The 23,424-nt window shown below is 27.4% G+C and overlaps 2 protein-coding genes across 4 annotated transcripts; one reads left to right on the forward strand and one right to left on the reverse strand.

The window, feature by feature from the left end:
* Positions 1–1,471: 1,471 nt before the first annotated feature.
* Positions 1,472–14,266, reverse strand: LOC100167154 (protein abnormal spindle). Of its 2 annotated transcripts, none has more exons than XM_029486809.1 (15): positions 13,844–14,266; positions 10,831–11,016; positions 10,529–10,741; positions 9,525–10,329; positions 9,335–9,451; positions 9,128–9,254; positions 8,689–9,062; positions 8,406–8,626; positions 8,218–8,340; positions 5,307–7,739; positions 4,838–5,080; positions 4,584–4,764; positions 3,877–4,061; positions 3,605–3,742; positions 1,472–1,768 (listed from the first exon to the last, which is right to left on the reverse strand). In XM_029486809.1, exons 1-15 carry the CDS (start codon positions 13,856–13,858, stop codon positions 1,562–1,564), a joined length of 5,568 nt encoding a protein of 1,855 aa, XP_029342669.1. In that variant the 5' UTR covers positions 13,859–14,266; the 3' UTR covers positions 1,472–1,561. The 2 variants fall into 2 exon arrangements, with proteins under 2 accessions (XP_029342669.1, XP_008182570.1); XM_008184348.3 differs by having other exon boundaries at positions 1,473–1,768; positions 4,838–4,963.
* A 150-nt stretch (positions 14,267–14,416) lies between these two features.
* Positions 14,417–20,377, forward strand: LOC100165123 (eukaryotic translation initiation factor 2D). Of its 2 annotated transcripts, none has more exons than XM_016803953.2 (8): positions 14,417–14,573; positions 14,652–14,686; positions 14,762–14,848; positions 14,924–15,919; positions 15,992–16,081; positions 17,646–17,853; positions 17,927–18,098; positions 20,022–20,377. In XM_016803953.2, the coding sequence occupies exons 3-8, from the start codon at positions 14,793–14,795 to the stop codon at positions 20,087–20,089; spliced, it is 1,590 nt and encodes a 529-aa protein (XP_016659442.1). In that variant the 5' UTR covers positions 14,417–14,573; positions 14,652–14,686; positions 14,762–14,792; the 3' UTR covers positions 20,090–20,377. The 2 variants fall into 2 exon arrangements, with proteins under 2 accessions (XP_016659442.1, XP_016659443.1); XM_016803954.2 differs by having other exon boundaries at positions 14,424–14,544.
* Positions 20,378–23,424: the final 3,047 nt, after the last annotated feature.

Consider the following 23,424-nt stretch of genomic DNA (forward strand, 5'->3'; position numbering starts at 1 on the left):
AAACATAAAATAACTGAAAAACAATAACAAAAAATCCCAAAAACCGAAAAAAAATTAATAACGAAATCAAAAATGAAAACAAAAATAAATTATAGTATTATACATTATTAAATTATTTGTACCACAAAAAAAAAAAAAAATTCGAAAAAACATTATTATTTCCCTAATAAAAATATAGTTTCATTAAAAATAATGGAAACTTAAATACTTATAAAGAAAATTGTAACTGAAATTTTAATATTTTTAAACTGTTACTATAACGGCTTATGAGGAACCTTATATTTATTTTTAAGTTTTTGATCGAGCAAAAAATTATTTATAAACATAAATTTTTAAAAAAAACTTTTAAAAAAAATATGTCAGGGCTGTAAAAAGCTAGGTTGACTAAATTTAACGTCAGACGCTTGGCTTACTGGTAGCAGCCGACAAAACCGGTATTTGTACTTTTACCATAAATTATAAATAGTTAATAATTATACATTAACAAATGTTAATTATTTATAGAAAAGTTAACTTTAAAAAAAAAATATATTATTTAAACTGTATTTACATTGAATTGAAAAAATAAATGAATACAACTGTAGCATTTAGTTATTAATCAATAATTATTCATTTTAAATATTTGTTATAGAATTTTTATGAAACAATGAAGCCACCGATTGTATACAATTTAATCTTCACAACATGTGATAAAATAAATTAAGGAAAATCAGACTTAAACATTTTTTAAATGTTTAGTTTAAGATGACTGAGAACAAATTTAAGAAATTAATGTATGCAAAATCAGGTAAAAGTTTTTTAAAACTACTCAAACCTAAGAATTTTTAATTTAAATGATTTATTATTTATTAATTACTATAATTGCAATTTGCAAATAAAATGAATAATTCTAATTATCAAATTACCTAACGTAAAAATAAATAATGTATTTTTTAAGGTCTAAAAGTGTTATAATTTAATTTTCACATCTTCAATTACATACATGAATACATTTTGTGTACATGATTACATGAACTTATAGTTATAGTAATAGTACCAAAAATTATACTACAGAATTTATTACATTGTATGAATTTTAAATTGGTACGTCACATTTTAACAAGCATTAAAGTATTAAACCAATGAATCATTGAATATTATTTTGATTTTCTCAATAATCGATAAATCTAAATAATATTCAAATATTTAAGTGAAAGGCGATATTAATATTAAAATAGTCAAAACAATTTTAAAAAAAATCACAAAAACATTGTATTTAAAATTGAATTTTATATAGATTGAAATCTATAATCTTTAACAGTTTTAATGTCAAAGTGTTTCAGTTATTTAGGATCATTATATTGTTTTTATAACATTCAAATAACTATAATTATTTTAATCTTATAATACATTAACTTAATAAATCAATCAATTAATAAATGAAAAAGTATAAAATAATGTATTTTAATCCCTAAAATATGGTAATAATTATTATATATACACAAAAAAGAAAAAAAATCAACAGTTAATAATAAAATGTTATGATAAAAGGAAAAAACGTAAGAAATATGTAATAATTATTTTAAATGTTCAAAAGTTTGCAAATCTGAGCTGTTGCGTAGAAGTCGGAGTCAAAACACTTTTGACATTTAGAGCCAATACTCCAAGTAGGCCGCGTCGAAGGTAACACCATTGTTTTTTTGTCCACTTTAGATGTTATGTACCTCTTTTTCAAAGTATCCATCATGAATTTTAAGTCCACCATGGCGGATGGAATTTTTTTGATGTACTGTAACAAATGAACCAATTATTTTAATCTAAAATTAAGGACGCATTTTTAAAATGATTATCTTAGATGACATTTCTCTATACTCTATTCGTAATGAGATCGTACCCCGGCAGCCAAGTTGTGCTCATGGGTGTGGCTTTATTCCGTGGCAGCGCCCAACGTGTCGCCGTAATAGGGACGGCGTCTGACCATATGTCTGACCGCCGCCCTACGAAAACTGGGTGCCGCTGGGTTACGGATCTCATTCCGACTAGAGTAAACATTTTAGGAATAGGATACTTCAAAGAGCATAATTTGTTTATTCAAAAATCATTGTTTAAGTATTGTGATGTTTAAAAAAAAAGTATTTAAATAATTAATATGATAATCTAGAGCTAGTTAAATAGTTTATCAAGTTAGATAACAATTTATCATTATTAAAATTAATCTTCTACAATAGTATTTTTTAACGTTACAGTGTATAAAATAAACAAAATGTGTTTTATAATGAATAGAATATTTTAAACGTATTTAATATTAATGAAATAGTAATATTTTGTCATGACACAATTATTAATGTTAGTTTTGTGTATTCTTTAATAAAATATATTCACATCCAATGAGCAATATGTGAGTCAGTAATAATTATAAATAAATAGGATAACTTTAAAAAATGTTTGCGTTTAATTGAAGGTTGATTTAGCCTCTTTGGAAAGACACCCATCCCATATAACAAACGCATAACAGTTGCAAATTTTAGATTCTGAATATTTAAGCTTTATGTTGCTAGATTTAGACATTTAGTATTGTAGTGAGTTGACATATTATTGAACTTGATGTTGAGAAATTATCAATGTTCTTACGCTGGATTTATCACAAAATGTATATTTTAATACGAGATATGAGCATTTTTAATTTGAAAGATTTTATCTACGCAACTCGCATAAAAATTGTAATATCAAATAAAAGTTAACGCGAGAATATAGATAATTCACTCTGCAATTTACTTAAGCTAAAAAGACAAAATTGGTTCTACTGAACACAAATTTGTTTTGTTATCTGCGGGTCAGAAAGAGCTATAACATCTTCTTCATATTAGAACTGAATTGACAAATTATGAAATTTAAAACTAATAGTATGGAGAATAAATTTAAAATTATCATAAACTCATCCCGCTTAAATTTTTTTACTAAAACTGATTGTGTATGTATGATATTCTTACATTTAAATTCGATTATAGATCAATCTACTTTAATATAAAATACTCATAATTTGATTATAGATCAATCTACTCTAATATAAAGTACTAGACCAATACTAATAGATGGAACTACCAGGTGGGATGTGGCTGGGTAGTGAGGTCTTTTCTAGCAGCACACCAGTGATTCCATTCCTTGTGAACAAAAACATTGTTATTTACGGTTATAATATTCTCTATACAACAAAATGTATAATGCATAGATTTTTAAATCATGCATACAGCATAATATACATTATTATTCCATTATGACAATGGTTAATAGATTTAATAGAAACAGTAAAAAACCTAAATAGGAAAAAAAGAGCATGGAAAAATTAAAAATAATTGTAGAACCCCATAGTTGTTGTGCGCATGTACTACACATCTACACCGTACTATGTACTACCTTGATCAGCGTAGCCCGCGTGGCTGCTGGAATTAATACCATGTTAATATGTTACATCTATTAGTATAAGATCCATTCAAATATTTAAAAAAAAAACGGAGTTAAATTGATTATTCATAACATACAATTTGTTATGTAATGCGTTTATAAAACAAATGCATGCAGATTGCAGGTGTAGTGGCCTCTATTATATATAAATAGAAATACTAACAAGTTTTTTTTCTGGGTCTTGTAGGGCTATCCAAATCCAAGTAGCAATTGAACAGTATAATTTTTTTGAGCTGATTTTTCCACAACAAGTCTTCATCATTTTGATTAGGTCTTTCACCATGTCAGCATTAACGGTTCTCTACAACAATATAATTTTAGGAGGATGTTGAGTCTTATGTGTAATAAAAATAAATACTATAAAAAATCAGAGATTACTGATTAAAACAACCTTATTTATAATAAAAAAATATTGATGGATATTTAAGGACTCACCATCCAGATATGCCAAGAGGTTTCATGGTACTTAAGTAAATTTGTCAGCACGCGGATTGCAGGCTCCCTTGCTTCGATACTTGGTTGTGACTGGTTGGAATAATGCAAAAAGTGAAACATGTAGTCCACAATCATACCTTCTGACGTCTTCAAGCATAGCTCTTTAGATAAGGTTGTACATGTATCTAAAAACAAAACATTGAAATAAAAAAACCATAGGTATGATAAATAGTAAAATATATATGGTAAAAGGTAAAATAAATATTGAATTACTCTATATTAGCTTAGCTTTAATAAAGGTTTTATACATGAGTAATTTAATAATCATCAATACAAATTAAAAAATTTTAATTAATTACTTCTAAACATAAAAAAATTCTACAAGACCTAGCAAGAAAAATACTTATTTTTTCTCTCAAATTAAATAACTTAAGTTTTTCAAAAATAAAAATGTATAACCATCTTAATCTGCATAATATGTAGTAATATACACTAAATTATGTAGAATATACATAATATCTAAGAAAATGTATTCATTAAAAGTTTTGAGTTATCTCATATTTTATATCTTTTTAAGGTTTTAGTATTATAAAGACAATATTATGAACATAAGTTTGACAATATAGTTGATATTCAATCAATTTCAATTTTAGCTATAATTTTGCTTGTCTACAGTATATTTCTATAATATAGCAAAGATATACTACCTAGGTTCCAGAAAACTGTGGCAAGTTCCCGATATGAATATTCATTTCTTCTTTGCTTGTTTAATACATCAACCACATCATTGTGTCGTTTGCCCAATGTGAGGGCACTTTTTTGAGGAATTCTAATTGTTTCTCGTCTACACTGATATCTCTTTCTTACAATATAACCTCTCCACATGGCCTGTTAAATAATTCAATCATATTAACAATCTATACTTGGTTGTAAGATTGAATGAGTAATATTGACAATTTACCTGTATCAAAGTTGCAGCCCGCACAAGTTTTTGATTGTGTAATTCTTCCTTGATTTTGGGTAATTTCTTTCTTACCAAAAATCCTCTAACAATAGCCTGTATTCTAGATGCAGCAAGATTCTCTTTCTGTAAATGTTTACGATTAAACATTACATTTCTGGTCCAAATTTGTAACTGAACGGCAGCTCGCATTTCCATTTTCAACTCAAATAAGAACGCATGACCAACTAACAACCTTTTGCACTGTGTATGTTTAAATCTTATAGTATACAACATTTATACAAGTTTGGAAAGAACGGAACATTTTTCTTTAAGATAAAATGCGATATGCGTGACAAGCAGAAAAGAACAAAATACTCAATTAGTTGAAGAAATAGCTACTATGCGAGCTGCCGCGTTAATTTGCACCATGCTACACACAGTAAAGAAAATTGTTTTAAAAATAAATTATAAAATATTAAAAACTTACCTCTAAAGTTTCAAATGCTAGTCTATGTTTAGCTTCCAAACTATCTTTTAACTGTGGCCAACGCCTACGCGCTAAGTATCCTCTAACATGAGTCTGCAATATGATTGTGGACTTCTTCAGAAGCTCATATCGCTGTTTTTGTACCAACATGGCTTTGTGTGCTCTATAATGTCTTTGCAATATGATCACACAATTTTTTAATAATAAATATTCTCGTTCTGCTGATTTCATCGCAACAATGGCTCGATATCTTGCCTGGAGGTTCATTACAGACTGTCTCAGTTTGATATATCTTAAACGATCAGGAGTGGGCGACAAGCAAAGGCGCAAGAACTTTTTTATTGTATTACTAGCAGAAATTAATTGTTTCTTATTAGCTTCTAATTCATATTTAGTCTCTGGCCATTTTTTGAGAACTAAATGTCCTCTGAAGAATGCTTGTAGTCTGATAATCTTGCTTCTGGTGTCTTCATAAATTAATTTTTGTTGTTTCATAGCCATATTAGCCCTGAACCTTCTTTGAATAACAATAACATTGTTACGTAACATCCGATATTCTTTGACTTGTCTATTAGCTCTGAATCTACTTTGGATAAGAATTGTGGCTCTTTTAATCTCAAGAAATCTTAAACGGTTGTTATTAGCTGGAAGATTTTTTCTAAGAACCTTTTTAATTATATTACTACAATTGATCAAACGTTGACGTTTTACCATCAACTCATTTCTTAGTGACGGCCATTGTTTTCTTAGTATATATCCTCTAGCTAAACTTTGCAGTTTAAGGGTTGCAGTTTTTAGTTGTAGATATTTTTGTCTTTGTAGCTTCATTTCTTTCAAAGCACGGAATCGGTTTTGTACAATAATGACAGATCTCTTTAAATCAAGAAATTGAATGCGGTCTTCTGTTAACGAGAGATTATTTCTTAGAACTCTTTTAATTATATTACTACAATTGATCAAACATTGACGTTTTACCATCAGCTGATTTCTTAGAGACGGCCATTGTTTTCTTAGTATATATCCTCTAGCCAAACTCTGCAGTTTAAGGGTTGCAGTTTTTAGTTGTAGATATTTTTGTCTTTGTAGCTTCATTTCTTTCAAAGCACGGAATCGGTTTTGTATAATAATGACAGATCTTTTTAAATCAAGAAATTGAATGCGGTCTTCTGTTAATGGAAGATTACTTCTGAGCGCTCTCTTAATTATATTACTACAGTTTGTTAAATGTGTTCTATTAGCTTTTAACTCTGTGTGTAATGCAGACCATTGTTTCCGCACAATGTAACCTCTAGTTACAGCCTGCAATTTAAGGGTACACATTTTAAGTTTTAAATAGTGATTTTTTTGTTTTATCATGGCTTGTTTTGCTCTAAATCTTTGTTGTATAACTATTGCACTTTTTTTCAACATAATAAATGCTTTCTTCTGTACTTTCATCAAATTATTTGCCCTAAATCTTCTTTGAATGGTTAATGTTAAATGCAATAATTTTTCATAATACAATTTGTCTTCAGTGGGTGGTAAGTTCTTTCTTAGAGAACGTTTAATAACGTTAATGGCATTAATTCTATTATTTTTTTCTATTATAAGGGCAGTTTTTATTTGCGGCCAGTTTTTTCTGATTTTAAAACCGCGATACACTTTTTGAATAAGGAAAGCTGATTGTTTAGTTTTTATAAATTGTTGTCTATCTCTTTCCATTGCAATTTTGGATCTAAATTTTCTTTGAACAAACACTGCAGTTCTTCTTAAAATTATAAACTGTTTTCGGTCTTCAGTTAAAAGTTTAAGTTTATCTTGTAGGTATTGTTTGATTTTAGTTGATGCTAGATGTAACTTTTCACGGTTTTTAATTAATTCAGCTTGTTTATGTGGCCAATGTTTTCTGGTCAAATAACCACGGACACAAGCTTGTATTTTAGTAGCAGCCAAGTGACGTTTAAACGTTTGCTTAGCTCTAATCCTTTTTATTATAACTAATTTGAGGTTATTGTTTCGCCACCAATGTTGAATAGTTTTTGCTGCTTTATTGTACCGAGGAGTTAAATACTTATAAATTAATTGCCAGAATAGTGATAACATTTTTTCTCTGTGACCATTCACAATGTCACGAGTACTTATATTTCCCTCGATCGTAATATGTTCAGATATCCTTGTTAATGCCAAATTTACATTGTGAATTTTCTGCAGTTTTGATATAGCGGGAAGTCTTAGTTTCTGCGACAGTGGTTCTCCTTTGAACAAGAGTTCAACGATTCTAGTGATTCTGGTGCCATCCCTAAGGTCATTTAATGATTTAACAGCATAATTAACTTCGTCCAAATGGGTTTGTTTATGGGTCAAATTATAGTCAATACTACGTAGCCGACGATTTATGTCTCCATTTGATGTTACCATGTCAGCACAAAATCCCATCAAGAAATCATGGCTACTCTGTAAATAAAAAAAAAATATTTACTTTGTGATGAAGTATATCACTCACATTAAACATGATTAAGAGTATGTAAAACTGGCATTTGTTGCCTCCGTTTTGCAATTGGGTAACTAGAAAATTTACACTCAGAAAATTACGTTTAGCTTTGTTAGCTTAAAAATATAAGTGAATCAACCTATTATGAAACTTGATGCTAAGAACATTATCCGTTTTTGTATGTGGGTTTTTTACAACTCTGTTTTTAAGTGAGTTACGACCATTTTTAATTTACGCAGTATTATACACTCAAAACTTCGTAAAAAACCCACATACAAACACAGATAATATTGTTACCATCAAGTTTCATAATAGGTTGATTCACTCAAATTTTTAAGCTAAAGAAGCTAAATATGATCTGCTGGGCGAAAATTTGCTATGTTACACACTTGTAAGATGAAGATAACAAATGCCAGTGTTATGTCCCCTTAATAAACTCACTTTATAAGGAGAATCTATTTTGAAAAGACATGGATTATGTCTGATAAGTTGTTGTTCTTTAGCACGGTCCAAAAAATATACAAGCATAAATATTTTTTTCAAGATAAATTTTTTCATGGCAATCTGCAATATAAAACATTTTTTTTTTTCAATAAAAAATAAATTATATTTTTAATATTTTTCTTTACATTGTATGTGGGAAGGTTCACTTGAAGAACAGTAGCTTTGGTGAACTTTTGTTTTATGAAATCGTTATTAAACAAATTTTTACGTATAAACCATCCAAGACCATCTAAGTCATGAGATCCAGAACTTATGTGAATTATTTGACCATACACTGCTTCCAAACCAATTCGTAACCACAGTGGATTATAACATTTTAACAAATCCATAATTTTTTTCTTTAAATCTAACAAAATACATTATAATTTTTACATAAACAAACAATTTTTAATTTAAATAAAATCTCACTTAAATCCAAATGTATTTGACGATCATCTCGTACTGTTATGAAATCTTTTTCAATTGATATGGTTAATTTAGATAAAACAGTCGCCACATTTGTGGATGTAAGAAGATTTGATGTTGCTTTCCGCAACGCACTCCATTGTTGTGGACACTGCTTGTATATTTGTGACACAAACAGATCTTTTTGAGTAGCAAATTGCATAGGCTTATTTTTATGGCTTGTCTTGGATGCCTCTTCCCAAGCCGCCGCTGCTTGTTCCAAGTCATCTAATTGTTCTTCATCTGCCAATTTATCAGTAGGCATAAGAAGCGCATTTAACCATCGAATCATATCAGATTCTTGGCGATCCAACCATTCAGCTTCATAATATTGAGACCTAAAATACAAATATGTACTATATTTATATTCATAATTAATATTTATATTTATGCTTCAACATACATTTTTAAAAACGGATCTTCAGCATTATTGTGAAATACAAGTTCTGGATTGGCCAAGCACTTGAGGTATTGATCACACTTATCCAATTTTGGAGTCCTCAAATTTTTAGTCCGTGGACTAAGAATGCCTAAGAAAATAATTATGAGTAGATACATTTTTTGTAATAATATAGTGTTATAAATGATATTATAAATAATAATAACTTACTGTATTGTTTCAATCTATTCTTAGAAATCATTGATGATTTTGGGCTACATTTATAATAAGGAGAATTTTTAATAACAAATGATGGTCGTTTGGGCTTAGTATTTCTTGAAATAATCCCTAAAACATGAAAAATAATAAATTAGTATAATTAATTCCAACTTATAGGTATTGAGTAATTATGTTAAGTTACTTGTATCTTGCATGGGTGTACAAGTGGTAGTACATTCATGATTTTGCGATATGTTGAAGGATTGTTCAACATTTAGAGGCAATGCAAATTTTTTCGGGCTACTATTTTTGATAAAAGTTGCACTATCTACATTTAATTTATTCTTTGGTATTTCTTCAAATTTCTCACAAAGGTTTACAGATATTCTAGTTGGTTTTCTATTGTCAGGAGTGTAGATCTTAGCTGCAGTTGAAGCATCTATCGGCTTAAATGGCGATGTAGTGAATGAAGTAAAAGCCATGTTTTTATCAGCTAAATCAAAACTAATACATTTTTTCGTGGTACTGAATGGAGAAATTAAGTTTTCAGTATTCTTCAATGGGGTTAAAAAAAAGTTGTTAAATGGAGAACTAGTGTTGATTAATTTATTGAGTGATTCATCTAATGAATCATCAGTCATTATGTCACAATTTGTATTTTGGATATTAATGTGATTACTGAATGTGGGGTTTTGATGATTTTTATCTGAACGTTTAAAACAGTGTTCAAAACTAGTGAAGGTTGTGTCATAATCAATCATGTTGTTTTTCAAATTTGGAATATTTTCTTTTTCTTCAACTAAATAGGTTTGCCGTCTCATAGGAGATTCTAAAGTTTCTGATTGAATAGGTTTAGATATTTTTGTTGCATTATCAACTAAAACAACTCTTTCTGATGTAGAATTAACCAATCTGGTTTTATTCAAAATTATTTTGTTCTGACCACCATTAAATTTATTTTTGGCCAAATTAGAATTTTTGGACTTTGCTAATGTCACAGAAGCACCCTGAAAAATATTAATTATAGATTAAACTTATAAAATATTGAGTTAATAAAATAAAAAATGAATATTGAGATAATGCCAATATACTCCCGTCTATGAGAGATCGACCGTAAAAACTCATCAGTCGCTGCGCATTGCTTACGGTCAGTCTCTAAAGGGCAGGAGTATAGTATAGGTACAGAAAATCACATAGTTGGCTTACTCTTAATTTCTTGTGTAAAGGATCAATACAATTTCCAAAAATAACAAAATCATATTTTCTGTTGTTATCTACTTGTTCTATTTTAATCAATTTTCGCATGTTTCCACATACAGATGGTTGCCAAGCAATTGATAGCTTACGTTGTGACTTTGGTTGTAAAGTGAATTCATAAACATCAAAGTGTATACCATCATTTGAAGAAGGTATAATAAACTGTAAACATTGAATTTGAATAATACAATCAATAAGATTTTGATTAAATTATATTAATTATAAAAATTGGAGTATTCAGTATTATTAACCTGTCTAGGTTTGTCAAGCAAATTAACAACTGTCAGAAATCTAATGGCTGTTTCTTTAATCCTTATGTTTGAAAATTCTACTTGAGTCTGCTTTTGAAATGGTGATAATACTAAATAATACTCAAGTACTGTATTTGCTTCATCTTCGTGCTTTGATTTAAATTTCACGGGAGGTGAAAATTCAGTCTAAAAACAATTAAATAGTTAAGACAATTTTATCCAATTCATTCAATTTCAAATATATTTAAGTTTAGTACAAAACTATTAAGTTATGCAATTTATCTACAAATAGTTTATTTAATTATTATACTAAACTCCTGACAAAAATCATTATACAAGCCTGTTAAATTCTAGATTTATTTTGGTGACTAGGATTAGATAACAAGCTTTAATGTTATATAGCTTTTTATATGCTAAACATAATAGTGATCAGTAGGGTCCAGATTTTTAAGTTTAACATATGACTTGGTGAGTACAGTTTAAAGACAGTAAAAAATGTAGACAATTTATTCAACACAGAATATACAGGAAATAGTTTTTTTTATATTTCAGGGATTAGGGAGTATTTAGTTTCCTAAGCATATCTTGGAATATTTTGTAAAATGTAAAAAAAACTTACATATTTAAATTTTTGATTAAAAAGGAATATAAGGTTGTATTTTTTTTTTGGAAAATAATAGTACACATAATATTTCAACTTATTTTGCACTTATAAACCTGAACCTTAAAGATAAGTAAGTCTTTATGGAGAGGGACATAATATCTTGATCACTTTTGGAATTTGGGAATCACTTTAAACTCATTACTACAAACTTCAATACCTGTTTAAGGCCAACACTTATGTTTTCGTAACTAAGATGAATATGAACAGTATTTTGGCAACAAAAAAATTTGTGTCAACTTGACAATATGTAAAAAAAAATTATTGCTGTTACCAATGACCCGATACAATCATCAGTCAGATTAGTTGCTTTAAGTACAACTAAATAAATAGTTGTAAATAAGTTTAATATGAGTTACCTACTTAAACATTTAATTAAAAATTAAATAAAAACGGGATTTTTTTTCGCAAATTTTGCAATTTTTGGTAATTCTAAATAAAAATACAGTAAATAAATGAAATTTTCACTGAAATGTTTACATTAAAATTTTATATAAATCATACAAATTTAACATATTTTGACTTACCTACGTTGATCTATATTTTAAATTTTTGACCATTATTATTTTTTTTTAAAATTAATGTCGATAAAAAAAATTTCACTTGATCAAAAAACATGAAAATGTAATACATTGTAAGTTATTGTAAGCGGAAATTATAAAAAAGTTGAGACTAAATCCCCAATTTTTTTTTTATAATCATCTTAAATTCAAAAAAATCAAAGAAAATCAGAAAAATGTGTAAATTATTTTGAGATACAAATTCAGAAAATTGTTTCTTTTTATATCTAAGATTTTAAAATTGAATACAAAATTACTCATAGGTTTGACAATAAAAAAAAAAAATTTCTACCGGAAAATTAAATTACAATTACATTTTTATGATTTTTTAAAGTTCAAATTTTTACAACATTGGATATTCACTCGATTTCTTATGGAGTGATTTTCTTATTGTATTGTAATTCAAAAACAAACTGTAGATATTTTAAATTTACATCATATGTTTATTTTATAATTTTCTTGTTTTGAGCTGTTTAAGAACATTTTCAGTTTGTTTTTGTTTTTTTTCCATAAATATCAATGGATAATATTTTATTTGTTGAGTCAAAAAGCTTAAATATTTAACACAAGGCTCCTCACACATTGTTACAATACCACTTTAGAAATATTAAACATACGTAGGCAAGATTTTTCTTTATAATCATTTAAATTTCAAATTTTGACAACATTTATCAAATTGATAATTGAAAAATTATCTTGTAGTTAAACATACATTTTTTTTTAAATTTTCAATAGTTATTTAAGTTATATTTAAGTTCAAGTTTGGACAAAATTAGATATTGAAACTAGGAAGAACAATTTTAGTTTTGAGTTGTAAATTAAAAATATTATTCGTGGGTACTTCAAACCCTTAAAGTATATGAAAATATTATAATATACAAATAATATTAATTTAACTTACTGGCTACTAGATTAATATTAATATAATATAAAGTATCCTAGGCTTACAAACCGTCTTCGCTCAGAATTGTTTTTCGTATACAAGATGCCCCTTGACCTTTTTTTTTTCCATATTTAAGATCTCATAACCATAAATTATAATTTTAATAATCAAATAGTGCATTTTAAAAATCAGGCTCCTTCCCTTGACAAAATTATTTGACCACCACTGAATACCTAGGTGATTTTACTCTACCTACTCAAAAAGTATAAAAAAACAATTTAACATGAATTGGTTTTATCTATGTCGTGTGTGTGTCTGTGAGAAAACAAATATTGCGCTGACATCTTTTTAAATTTCATGAATAAATAACAGCAAGTCAGTGCTATTGCTTTGCGGAAAATATGAATAAACAATAGAAGTCTTTATTTGAAGAAAGGTTTCTAGTACAGTATCCTAGTCTTAAAGTATATTGTTCAATTTCTTCAACAATGTTGAAATCCTTGAATTATAGTGACATGCCTACCTAACTATTGAAGGTAGGTATATCAATATTTTGTAGATAGTTAGGGAAATTCTTACTATTCAATAGGAAATTATACTCCATTAACAATAAATTAAAAAAATCATTCTAAGTATCATTCTTTCCGCTATATAAATATAAGCTTTATAGAATTAATGAGTGTTTAAATCATCTGATATTGGAATATACCGTCCTTTCACAGTAGTGAACAGGAATAAACTTTAATGGAACTGATTTTATACAAATCTGTTTATTAAACTATATAGTTAATTATACCAGTATTACAGTGGTAGTTGATAGAATGGTATTTAGTCTGAACCAGTAAGCAGCCCGTATACAAATCGTGAAATAACGTATAAAAATGACTGAGCACAGATCATAATACTTACAACAAATTGAGACATCTTGAAGGTCAGCGGATGCGAATGGAATCAAATTTCAGCAGAAATATAGATGGTGAGTTGTCTTACGACTGGTTACCCGGTCGTTCCAAATACATTGTCACAAAATCAATAAAATTACAAGACCAGAGTTAATAATTATAATAGAAAACGATCTATATCAACACGAAATGCGAGTCACGGACTCTACGCAGTCGTTCGGTCAAATACTGAATTGACCATCAGTTATACGATTGGCAGTTAGAACGGAGAGAAATAAAATCCATAATAATCCTGGGCTGGCGAAAAAAAAACCGTTAAAATAACGCAGCTGTAATTGTTATTGTTACTTGTTGTCGCGAGAGTTGTAGTTGAGGCCAAATCATCGTCCAATCACCGTCCAATTCACCGATCCGACAGATAGATGCCGCATTGCCGCAGTGCCACCAACGAGTTTTGCCGTGTGGACATTAATTATTAGTGTCCAGTTCTTGTTATCACGAAGACATCATTCGTGATAACGGGACAGTTGATACCCCGACGATAGTGCGCGTCCTTATCACATCAAATGCTCTTGATGTACTATTTTGTATTCGAATGATTTAAATTATGAATGTCTAAATTAATTTTTTGCGCACTCTGAGACTTAATTCCTCAACGATTACGACTATTCAGTATTCAGAAATCGTGGGACTCTTCGCGACCCACTGGTAAAAGCATAGAACAATACTGTTAAAAAGTATGCGTTGTTTGTCAACAATATAATTTAATATTCTATCAATCTAATTTTGTTACATTACACTCATTTTCCTAACAGGTTAGGGACTATCGCCGCAAGTTCATGGTTATAAGGTAGTACTATAAGGATATCGGTTGTCTAAAGGATTTATTTAGACGCAAAATTTGTCTGTTTGTAAAATTGTTTAGCCGCAGTCAATTGTAATCGGTCATATCAATTATGTTCAAAAACGAATTTCGCATCAAATCGAATGCTGCACTAAAAGGCGCTGATCAGTAAATACTCCATTTATTGTGAAAAGTTGATTATTGTTGATATTATTTTAATTAATTTTCGTATTATGATTTTAGGAAAAAACTCAAATCAACCATTTGCAAATGTTTTAACTTAACCAATGAAATGCTGGATGAATTTTTGAATCATAAACAATTGTCACTATTGAAAGTTATAACCTGCACTAATGACATAGTCAAGATTTATTGTGCCCAAGAAGTTGCGTTAGTTTTTGATTTTAAAGGCAAATATTATCCAACATTGTTTATGGTTTGGTCATTCCCTCACATAGTCCCCAGATTAATATTACATGAGAATTTCAAATCCAAACTCAGTTCACCATCGGAACTAACTATAAAAGATTTAACTTTTGTAAATAATGATCATATACTAGTTCCGTTGCTTGTTGATCAATGTGTGAGTATATGTACCAACTCATGTGAAAAAATTGTTGCAATTGGATACTTGACACTTGATGGAAATACTATAATAAACCATGAAAAAAACAAAGATATCTGTTTAAAGGTCTTACATTATCACAAAGATGAACTTTTTAAATCAAACATATTAAACATTATGCCTGATGTAGTTTTAATGATGGAACGTTCTTTTAAAAATGCTCCTGAATTAAATGATGAGATACCAACTCAGTTAGAAGATACCCGAACTGTTATTGAAAAAATGGATGAATTGCTAATGACGTGTTCACTAAAAGCATTAAAACATTGTATTAAAAAAGAAATGCTGCCAATTTTAGCTAGTACATTCTATAAGAAATATGTAATGTCATTTTGTCCTGAAGGAATAGAACTCGATATTAAGAAAACTAGTTTTAAAAAGTTAACAACGTTTTTACAGTTATTGGATATAGAAGGTATAATCAAATTTAATGTTGGTAGTAATGGTATTGCTGAAATAACCCAGGTCATTCATAGTAATAAAAAATTTGAAGAAATAAATATAGAAGAAAATTCTGAGTTAAAAGAAAATGATGATCAATATACACCTCCAGTAAAAGAGATTTATATAGTCACACCAGGATTATTTCCTATATTTTCAGAATTTCTTTGTCGGTTTGTTAATATTTTTAAAATTCAATTGATAATATTACTAGTAAACTAATATTTCTAAAAAAATTTTTTTAGGAAAGGAGATGAATTACCATTATCATCTATTCGAAGATATATTACAGAATATATTAAGAAATATGAACTACAAGATAAAACGGACCCTTCGTATGTATTTCTTTCATTTTTATTACCTAAGTCAGTGTCGAATTTAGAAGGATGGGGTTAGTTAATGGGGACAAATGCCCCTAACAGCAAAATTTTAACTGTTTTAATGTTGGCCGTTATATACAGTATTAATTTTTTTTATCTCAAAATATATAACATTTAATAGCATCATTGATTAATCAATGCTTTTATTTTTCTGAATAATAGGTAATTGTTACTAGCGCTCTTGTATAAAAGGACCATGAGTGATTTTATGTCAAGTACTGTCACTTTTTATGTAGACTTTTTACGGCAGAATGTTGCCCTGGGCACACTATCTTGGAAGTCGTATTCACTTTGTACCCTCAAGCGGTGGCATATTTAGTATTTTTTGTTGGGGGGGGGGGGGGATGACAAACATTTTAGCTTACAGATTATGACATAATAATTATAATATAATAATACACATGTATTTGAAGAGGTATGTGGGCGGATTTGGCCTAATATCCGCATCCATAAATACGCCTCTGCCCCCAAGTAATATGTGTTAACAGATTATTGTACCAAATCATTTTGAGTTGAATGTCATATGATTGAAATAACTGATCTACAACCAATGATCATTGACAGTAGTATCTAGTTTATGCACAAACATATCAGAAGTCAATTTTATAGTAATTGAGATTGAAGAGGGAATGTATGAGGTTGTAAAGAGTAAAATTGGTGGGAGGGAAGGAGCGGGGATAAAATTATTTCACAGCGAGGAACATATATTTTAAATGCATCACTGACCTAAGTTGATGATATAATTAATAATAGTTTTCCTAATTTTTCAAGTGTTCTTAATGGATTATTTTAAAATGTTGTGTTGATATTGGCATAATACTATGAATATTTAAAAGATAAAATTATATATATTATTTAAATTTAAATGGTTAAATAGTTAGGTATGTTTTGTGAATATGAATTTTATTTTTGAATATATAATTTAAAATAGGAACAAGTAATGTTATTAATAGTGCCAATATCAATGTATTAGTATAAACTTCATTGAATTATTTTTTTTTTAAGTTCAATAATTGTCGTTTAATTTAGACCACAGCTTATTTCTGACAAAATTTTTAGGACCAAATCAAACAGTCTTATCTAATGCATTTTTTTTAGATAATACTGACAGAATATTGATGTTAATATCATGGGACCTTTAAATATAAATTATTAGACGTTTAAATAAGAATGGGTATAATGTTCTCATTTACTTGTACATATTGTTTTATTTTATCTGGTAACCAAGAACATTTTCAAGAGTTTGAATATATTAACTTGCGTATACTGTGATGACAAGTACTATTATTCCTTTTTTATAAAAAAAATATATTATCTTATATAGTGATATCTAATAAAATATCTCATGCTTGCATAATATTAGTATTTAATGCATTATAATGATTCAAACTATATATTTTCTTATTTTAAATGTCATATTGTCATTCTTATATTTTTGTGGCTGCTGCTTAATCCGGAATAAGACACTGCCTGATTTGTTCAGATTAAGCAATGACTAATGCAATTTATTTTATTTTAGGGTAGTAAATACAAATGATGTCTTAAAAAAAATATTATCTCAAAGAAAAGACAAATCTTCAATAACCTTCAAAGATTTAATTGAAGAAGTGACAAAAATAATGCATCGGACTGAAATATCAGTCCTGAATACTGAAACAAAAAAAAACTTAAAGAAAAAAATTAATAATATTGAAATGACTGTTAATAATCGAAGTGGAAACAAAAAGGTTTGTTTATGAGCATAATAAAATAAACTATGAACAAATAAAAATATTAATTTATCTTACAATATTATTTCAGGTGACTCTAGTTAATAATTTAGAACTATATGGTGTCGATGTTTTAAAATTTAGTAAAGAATGTCAACATGGTGTAGCTGCCAGTACAACTATTAATGATATACCAAATGCACAAAATAGACAAGTCCAAATTCAAGGTTCTCAAGTTCTTTTTGTGTATAAATTATTAACAGGCAAGTTAATTATATTATAAGTGTTTAAATTATATATGTAAAACTATCTGACCCCGTGCTCTTGTTGCCCTTAAAAATGCCAACTCTATATGATTCAAACTTTGTTTAACTCGTTATTTAATATTCGGTGTAATGGTGTTCAAAATTTAAAAATGTTCATCGATCATCTTGAATCTCAAAATACTTCATTTATTTAAAGTATAGGTTTATTTATGTCAAGATTATACTTATTTTTTTTTTTTTTAATTATATATCGTAACATTAATAAGATTTATAACTATGTTATACATTAAAGTGAACATTCTTCTCACTGTTGCTTCTCACAGTTTGAATGTTGACCTTCAATTTTACAACTCTATTCTAAATGGCTAAGAAGCCATTGGGACATTGGATGCTTTTGACCTTATATCCAGAATAAAATATTGAGTTCCTGCATACTTCTCCAAGAACCATTCCATATTTATTAGTTAAAGCGCAGTTTGACATTACGTTAGTTCTATGAATTTAATGTTTAACCCAGTCTTGTGGTCCTATTAATTAATTTACTGAATATTTTATTTTATTTTATATGATGCTCTACCAATATTTTGTATATCTTTCTCATTAACAATATGTTAAAATGTCTGTTAACTAACAAATTATAATAGAAAACCAACTGCAAACTTGCTCAAAGAAAAGATTCTATAAAATAAATTGTAATGTAAACTGATCATTATTTTTTTCTATAAAAACAAATCATACAATTTTATTTTATTTTGCAAGAAAATTAAATTTTTTTTCTGTTAAATTAGTCAAATTTCATTTTTATAATATTTATAATAATATAACTATATATATGACCATGATGTAATTAAAATAAAACTAAATGAACCTAGTGTTAAATTGTGAATAATTCATAACGAAAAATACACGATATATCAATTAGATTAGAGGTTGAGTAATGTAACACATGAAATATGATAAAGTTTTATGATTATTATTATTATTGTCGATATTTAAACATATTTAGGCACTGGACAGTAATAATTCTGTTGTGGGACTAAGACAGCTATACATTTATTGATAAATTAATAATAATAATTTATTTAACGCCTCAAAGGAAAATAGTACCTTAAGCATTACTTACTGTATAGTAGGTAATGAAATAATATATAATACTTAAACACTAGTACAAAATATAGCATAACAATAAATTTACTTAAATATAATTGATTTTGATGATTAATGCCATGGTAAAATAAATCAAAATCTTTAATATTATTACTTATTAAAATTTATTAATATTCTGTTAATAGGCTTTATATGGCTGTAACTTTGACGGTGTTGAGTAATTTAAAAAAGGACTGTTGTTCTTAGAGTTACACAGATAGTACAATTAACATATTATATACCTTTTAATAATTCAGAATAATCTATATATTATTGATAAGATTATAGATAGAACAAATATAAAAAAAATGTCTTTTAAATAATTAATATTTAACAAGATAAGACCTAGTATTTAGTCACAATAATTATAATATTTTGCTGATTTTACATTTTGAATAGTTTAAGTTTAAGCCATTAGTTTGCGACAATCAAAAAAAAACATTAAATAAATAATTAGATATTAAATTAGACTAATAAATAAATAGTAGGATTCATAAAATAAATCTATAACATATATTTTCTTTGAAAATACATTTTTAAACTTTTTGACTATATTCTTGAGGTAAAGTTCTGGACAAATACAAAAATTACATGTCAAAAGTACCATATATGATCAATTTTGATTTTATAGAAAGTGTAACATGTTATTAGTGTATATAATGTATATTATGTGTAAGTTATAAGTTTTGCAAATGTGATCTGATAAATATTTTATAATATTTTGTTTAATAAATTGAGTTATCTTTTTTAATTAGGTATATATTTTTTTTTCAGATCAATATAAAATTCCTGTTAAATTTATAAGAGGACATGAAACTTATATCAAGAAACAAAAAAAATAATTATTTTCTTTTAAATTTAATAAAAAAAAAAATGTATAAACAATTGTTTTTTTACTGATTTTTTTTCTACTTTTAAAACTATGAAATGAGTTATTGATTACTAATAATATTAGTTACCTTTTATTTGTATTATTATAATATTAATTATATAAATATATTACAATTCTAAAAATAACCAGTCACTATTTATTAAGAGTAAAACATAGAAAAATTATTAATTAAATTATTAAATATATATGATTATTTCTCCTAACACTAAACTTTATCAATAAAAAACAATTTTAGAAGTACTAGGTTCTTCATTTTTTCTGTTTTCAGTTTATTTGTATTCAATTGATATAATTATTATTTATAACTGATCTATTTTAAAGAAACCACCATTCAATCTACTGTGCCACATTTAGAAAATGGAACAAAAAACAAATTCAATACGTAGATAACCAACGTAATGAACACATCAAAACAAGTTTCTTACGTACTATAGTATTTAGTCAAATAAAGGAAAATTAAATTGCGTTGATGTAATCATTATAATATATAAATGCATGTACAGGAAATTGTATTGTATTCATCATAATATTATTATTACTTATGTAGTTCATATGTTTGTTCGATAGCTTAATATTATGTTATATACTACCACTTACCTATAGAATTATAACCATGCTAATAACTTTTAAATAAAAAATATAACTTTAACATAGGTACTTGATTGTTTAAAATATAGTTTAGACTGTGCGGTGAATCTAAAGAGCAGCAATGAATATTCTGGTTTTACAATGTGTTTCTTTTTTTGTATCTCTGTCATCACCTTTTGGTGAAGAAAAGTGCTTAAATCTTCAACGTTTTGCTGATTGCAGGTGGGAAATTGCATCTATTTTGTACTTTGTGGGAATGTGGGATCGGGTGGAAGCTAAAATTAAAAATTCTTAATACTTATCAAAGTAATAGTAAACAACTAAATAAAATGAAGAAAAAACACGAGCCTTATTTTATTTACTCAATACCGGTTTTTGACAAAATTATTTTTGTAATTCTTGGAAGTAGGTACTGGAAATTGTTATTAAATATATTACATATATATTTATAGACATAATATAAATTTAATAAATTGCAGCCCTTTGTATGCTGTTTGTTAAAAACAATTACCTACTACATTATATTTGTCTCAATCGATTTATGTTGATAACATTTTTCTGAGTCAAATTAAATACTTGGTTCCTCTCAAAGATTTTTTAATTAACTTAAACTAAGATTATTATTTATTAAAAATAAGTTTTAATTCCTCTTCAAAATTAAAATTATTATATTAATTATTTATATTACATTATGGATTGTCTAAAATTATCAGAACATATTTTTTGTATCACTAGATAGGTAGTTAGAAGATATACTGTCATTGTAAATTTATACTATGTTGTAAATTGGAAAAAAGTAAATAAATTGACAATAAAGATTATTATTATCAAAGATGAGTCAATTAATGAAAAAAATTAATTTTAGTTACCTACCTATTTAAGTTCAGGCAACATTTAGAATGTTAAGCTACAGGTATTTAATAAACAATATATTTAACGTTTAAAGTTGATATTTTATTTTTCTATTTATTCTTTAAAACGATAATGGGCCTCACTATAAATGTTAATGAGTGAACAATTTGAAATACAAATTCGTTTTAAATATAAATTGTTTAAATAGTTATTTAAAGTAGCTACAATAAAGAAAAACAATAGTTTATAAATTGATTAGTTATTGTAATTAAATAAAGAATTATATTATATTAATATAACATAATGTATACAGGGAAGGTACTACCTTAGAGTAAAAACCAAAATTTTCACGAAAAGTAGTGGATGACTGCAGTGCTTCCAGTGTTTGGTTCACCCGTAAATAGGGGTTCTTGTTATTTCGTCAACTGTTAGGTACCAACCTACAACGAAGCTGATTTATTTATTTCATAATAACTGTCCCATACAGTCCCCCCACCCGGCGTTGCCCGGGTAAAGATTTGTATTTATTTTTTTTTAATGTATATGTCATATTCCTTATGCTTTTTGAGCCTTTGCATCCGGTACTTTATTGTATGTAAATAGTGTAAAATCGAAAAACTGATTAGAGTGTCTAGTAAATCAGTCACCTTAAGTGAAAATCGATTTACATGCAACTTGGTTATTTAGGTAGGCATCCACGGACAATATACGAGCAGTATATCAGGTAGGAAATCAACCTGCAATGAATAATTGCTGACACAAATACACGATGATCAGTTGCAGTAGGTGCAACTTAGCCTCCTAGGTAGGCAATCTATGGGCGGAAATCCATTAAAATTTCAGGGGGTGGAAGGTAATATTATTAACATCAATGTAAGCGGGAGGGGCTTCGATCCTACAAAACTAAAAAAGGAGGGGACTTGGGGGCTAAGCTGTATTAATAAATTACTCCTATTTGAATACATGATCATTTTTTTTGCGCGCCAAATAATGGGTACATATGTCACGGAATGAAATAAAAACTTTCCAAGAACATCTTGAGCATTAGAGGAACAACAATATTTCAAATTTATATGTTTTGTTATTTAGTACAAAATTAAGCGAATGCGTTAAAACTGTGGAGTCTTATGTTATTGACTAGAAAGATGGCGCCACTACTGTATCTTACAAGTTACAACAAGGGTTGCCGTTGAGCAAGATAGCCCAAGGTGGTAGGTAGGTACTAAAAAAAAAATTATCATTATACATTAAACATTATCAGTCCTGTAAAGTATTTAAGTAAAAGTATTTGAGTAAAAGTATTCAAATACTTTTTGGTATTGAATACTTTGGTTTTTTATTTCGAACATTTTATTTTCATTCGAAATAATTGGTTGGAAAAATATTATTGTCAACTACAATAATAGAATAATAGTTTTATTTAATATTCTGTGTTTTTGTATTAGCCGAAGCCCAAAGGTTTGTGAAAACCAGATTTCTAAAAAAAGTTATTGAATATTGAATAACAATATTCCCTTTAAAACTATTAGATAACTATTAGATTAGCTATTACCTATGTGTTTATATTACAATAATTAGAAACCTACTTTAAAAACCAAAAGTATTTGAAAAGTATTCCAAATAGTTTTCAAAGTATTTGAGTAGTATTTGAAATAATTTACAATTAAAGTATTTGAGTATTATCTTAAATACTTAAAAAAAAATGTATTTGAGTATTTACTCAAGTACTTTTTAAAAGTATTCTTTACAGGACTGAACATTATACATGCATTTAGTGTATCTAGATACAAGATACAAGATAGGTACATAAGATACATGGTACCTTTGTATTTCCTATTTAATTTT

The sequence above is a fragment of the Acyrthosiphon pisum genome, chromosome X (genome assembly GCF_005508785.2).
Source record: "Acyrthosiphon pisum isolate AL4f chromosome X, pea_aphid_22Mar2018_4r6ur, whole genome shotgun sequence".
Lineage (NCBI taxonomy): Eukaryota > Metazoa > Arthropoda > Insecta > Hemiptera > Aphididae > Acyrthosiphon > Acyrthosiphon pisum.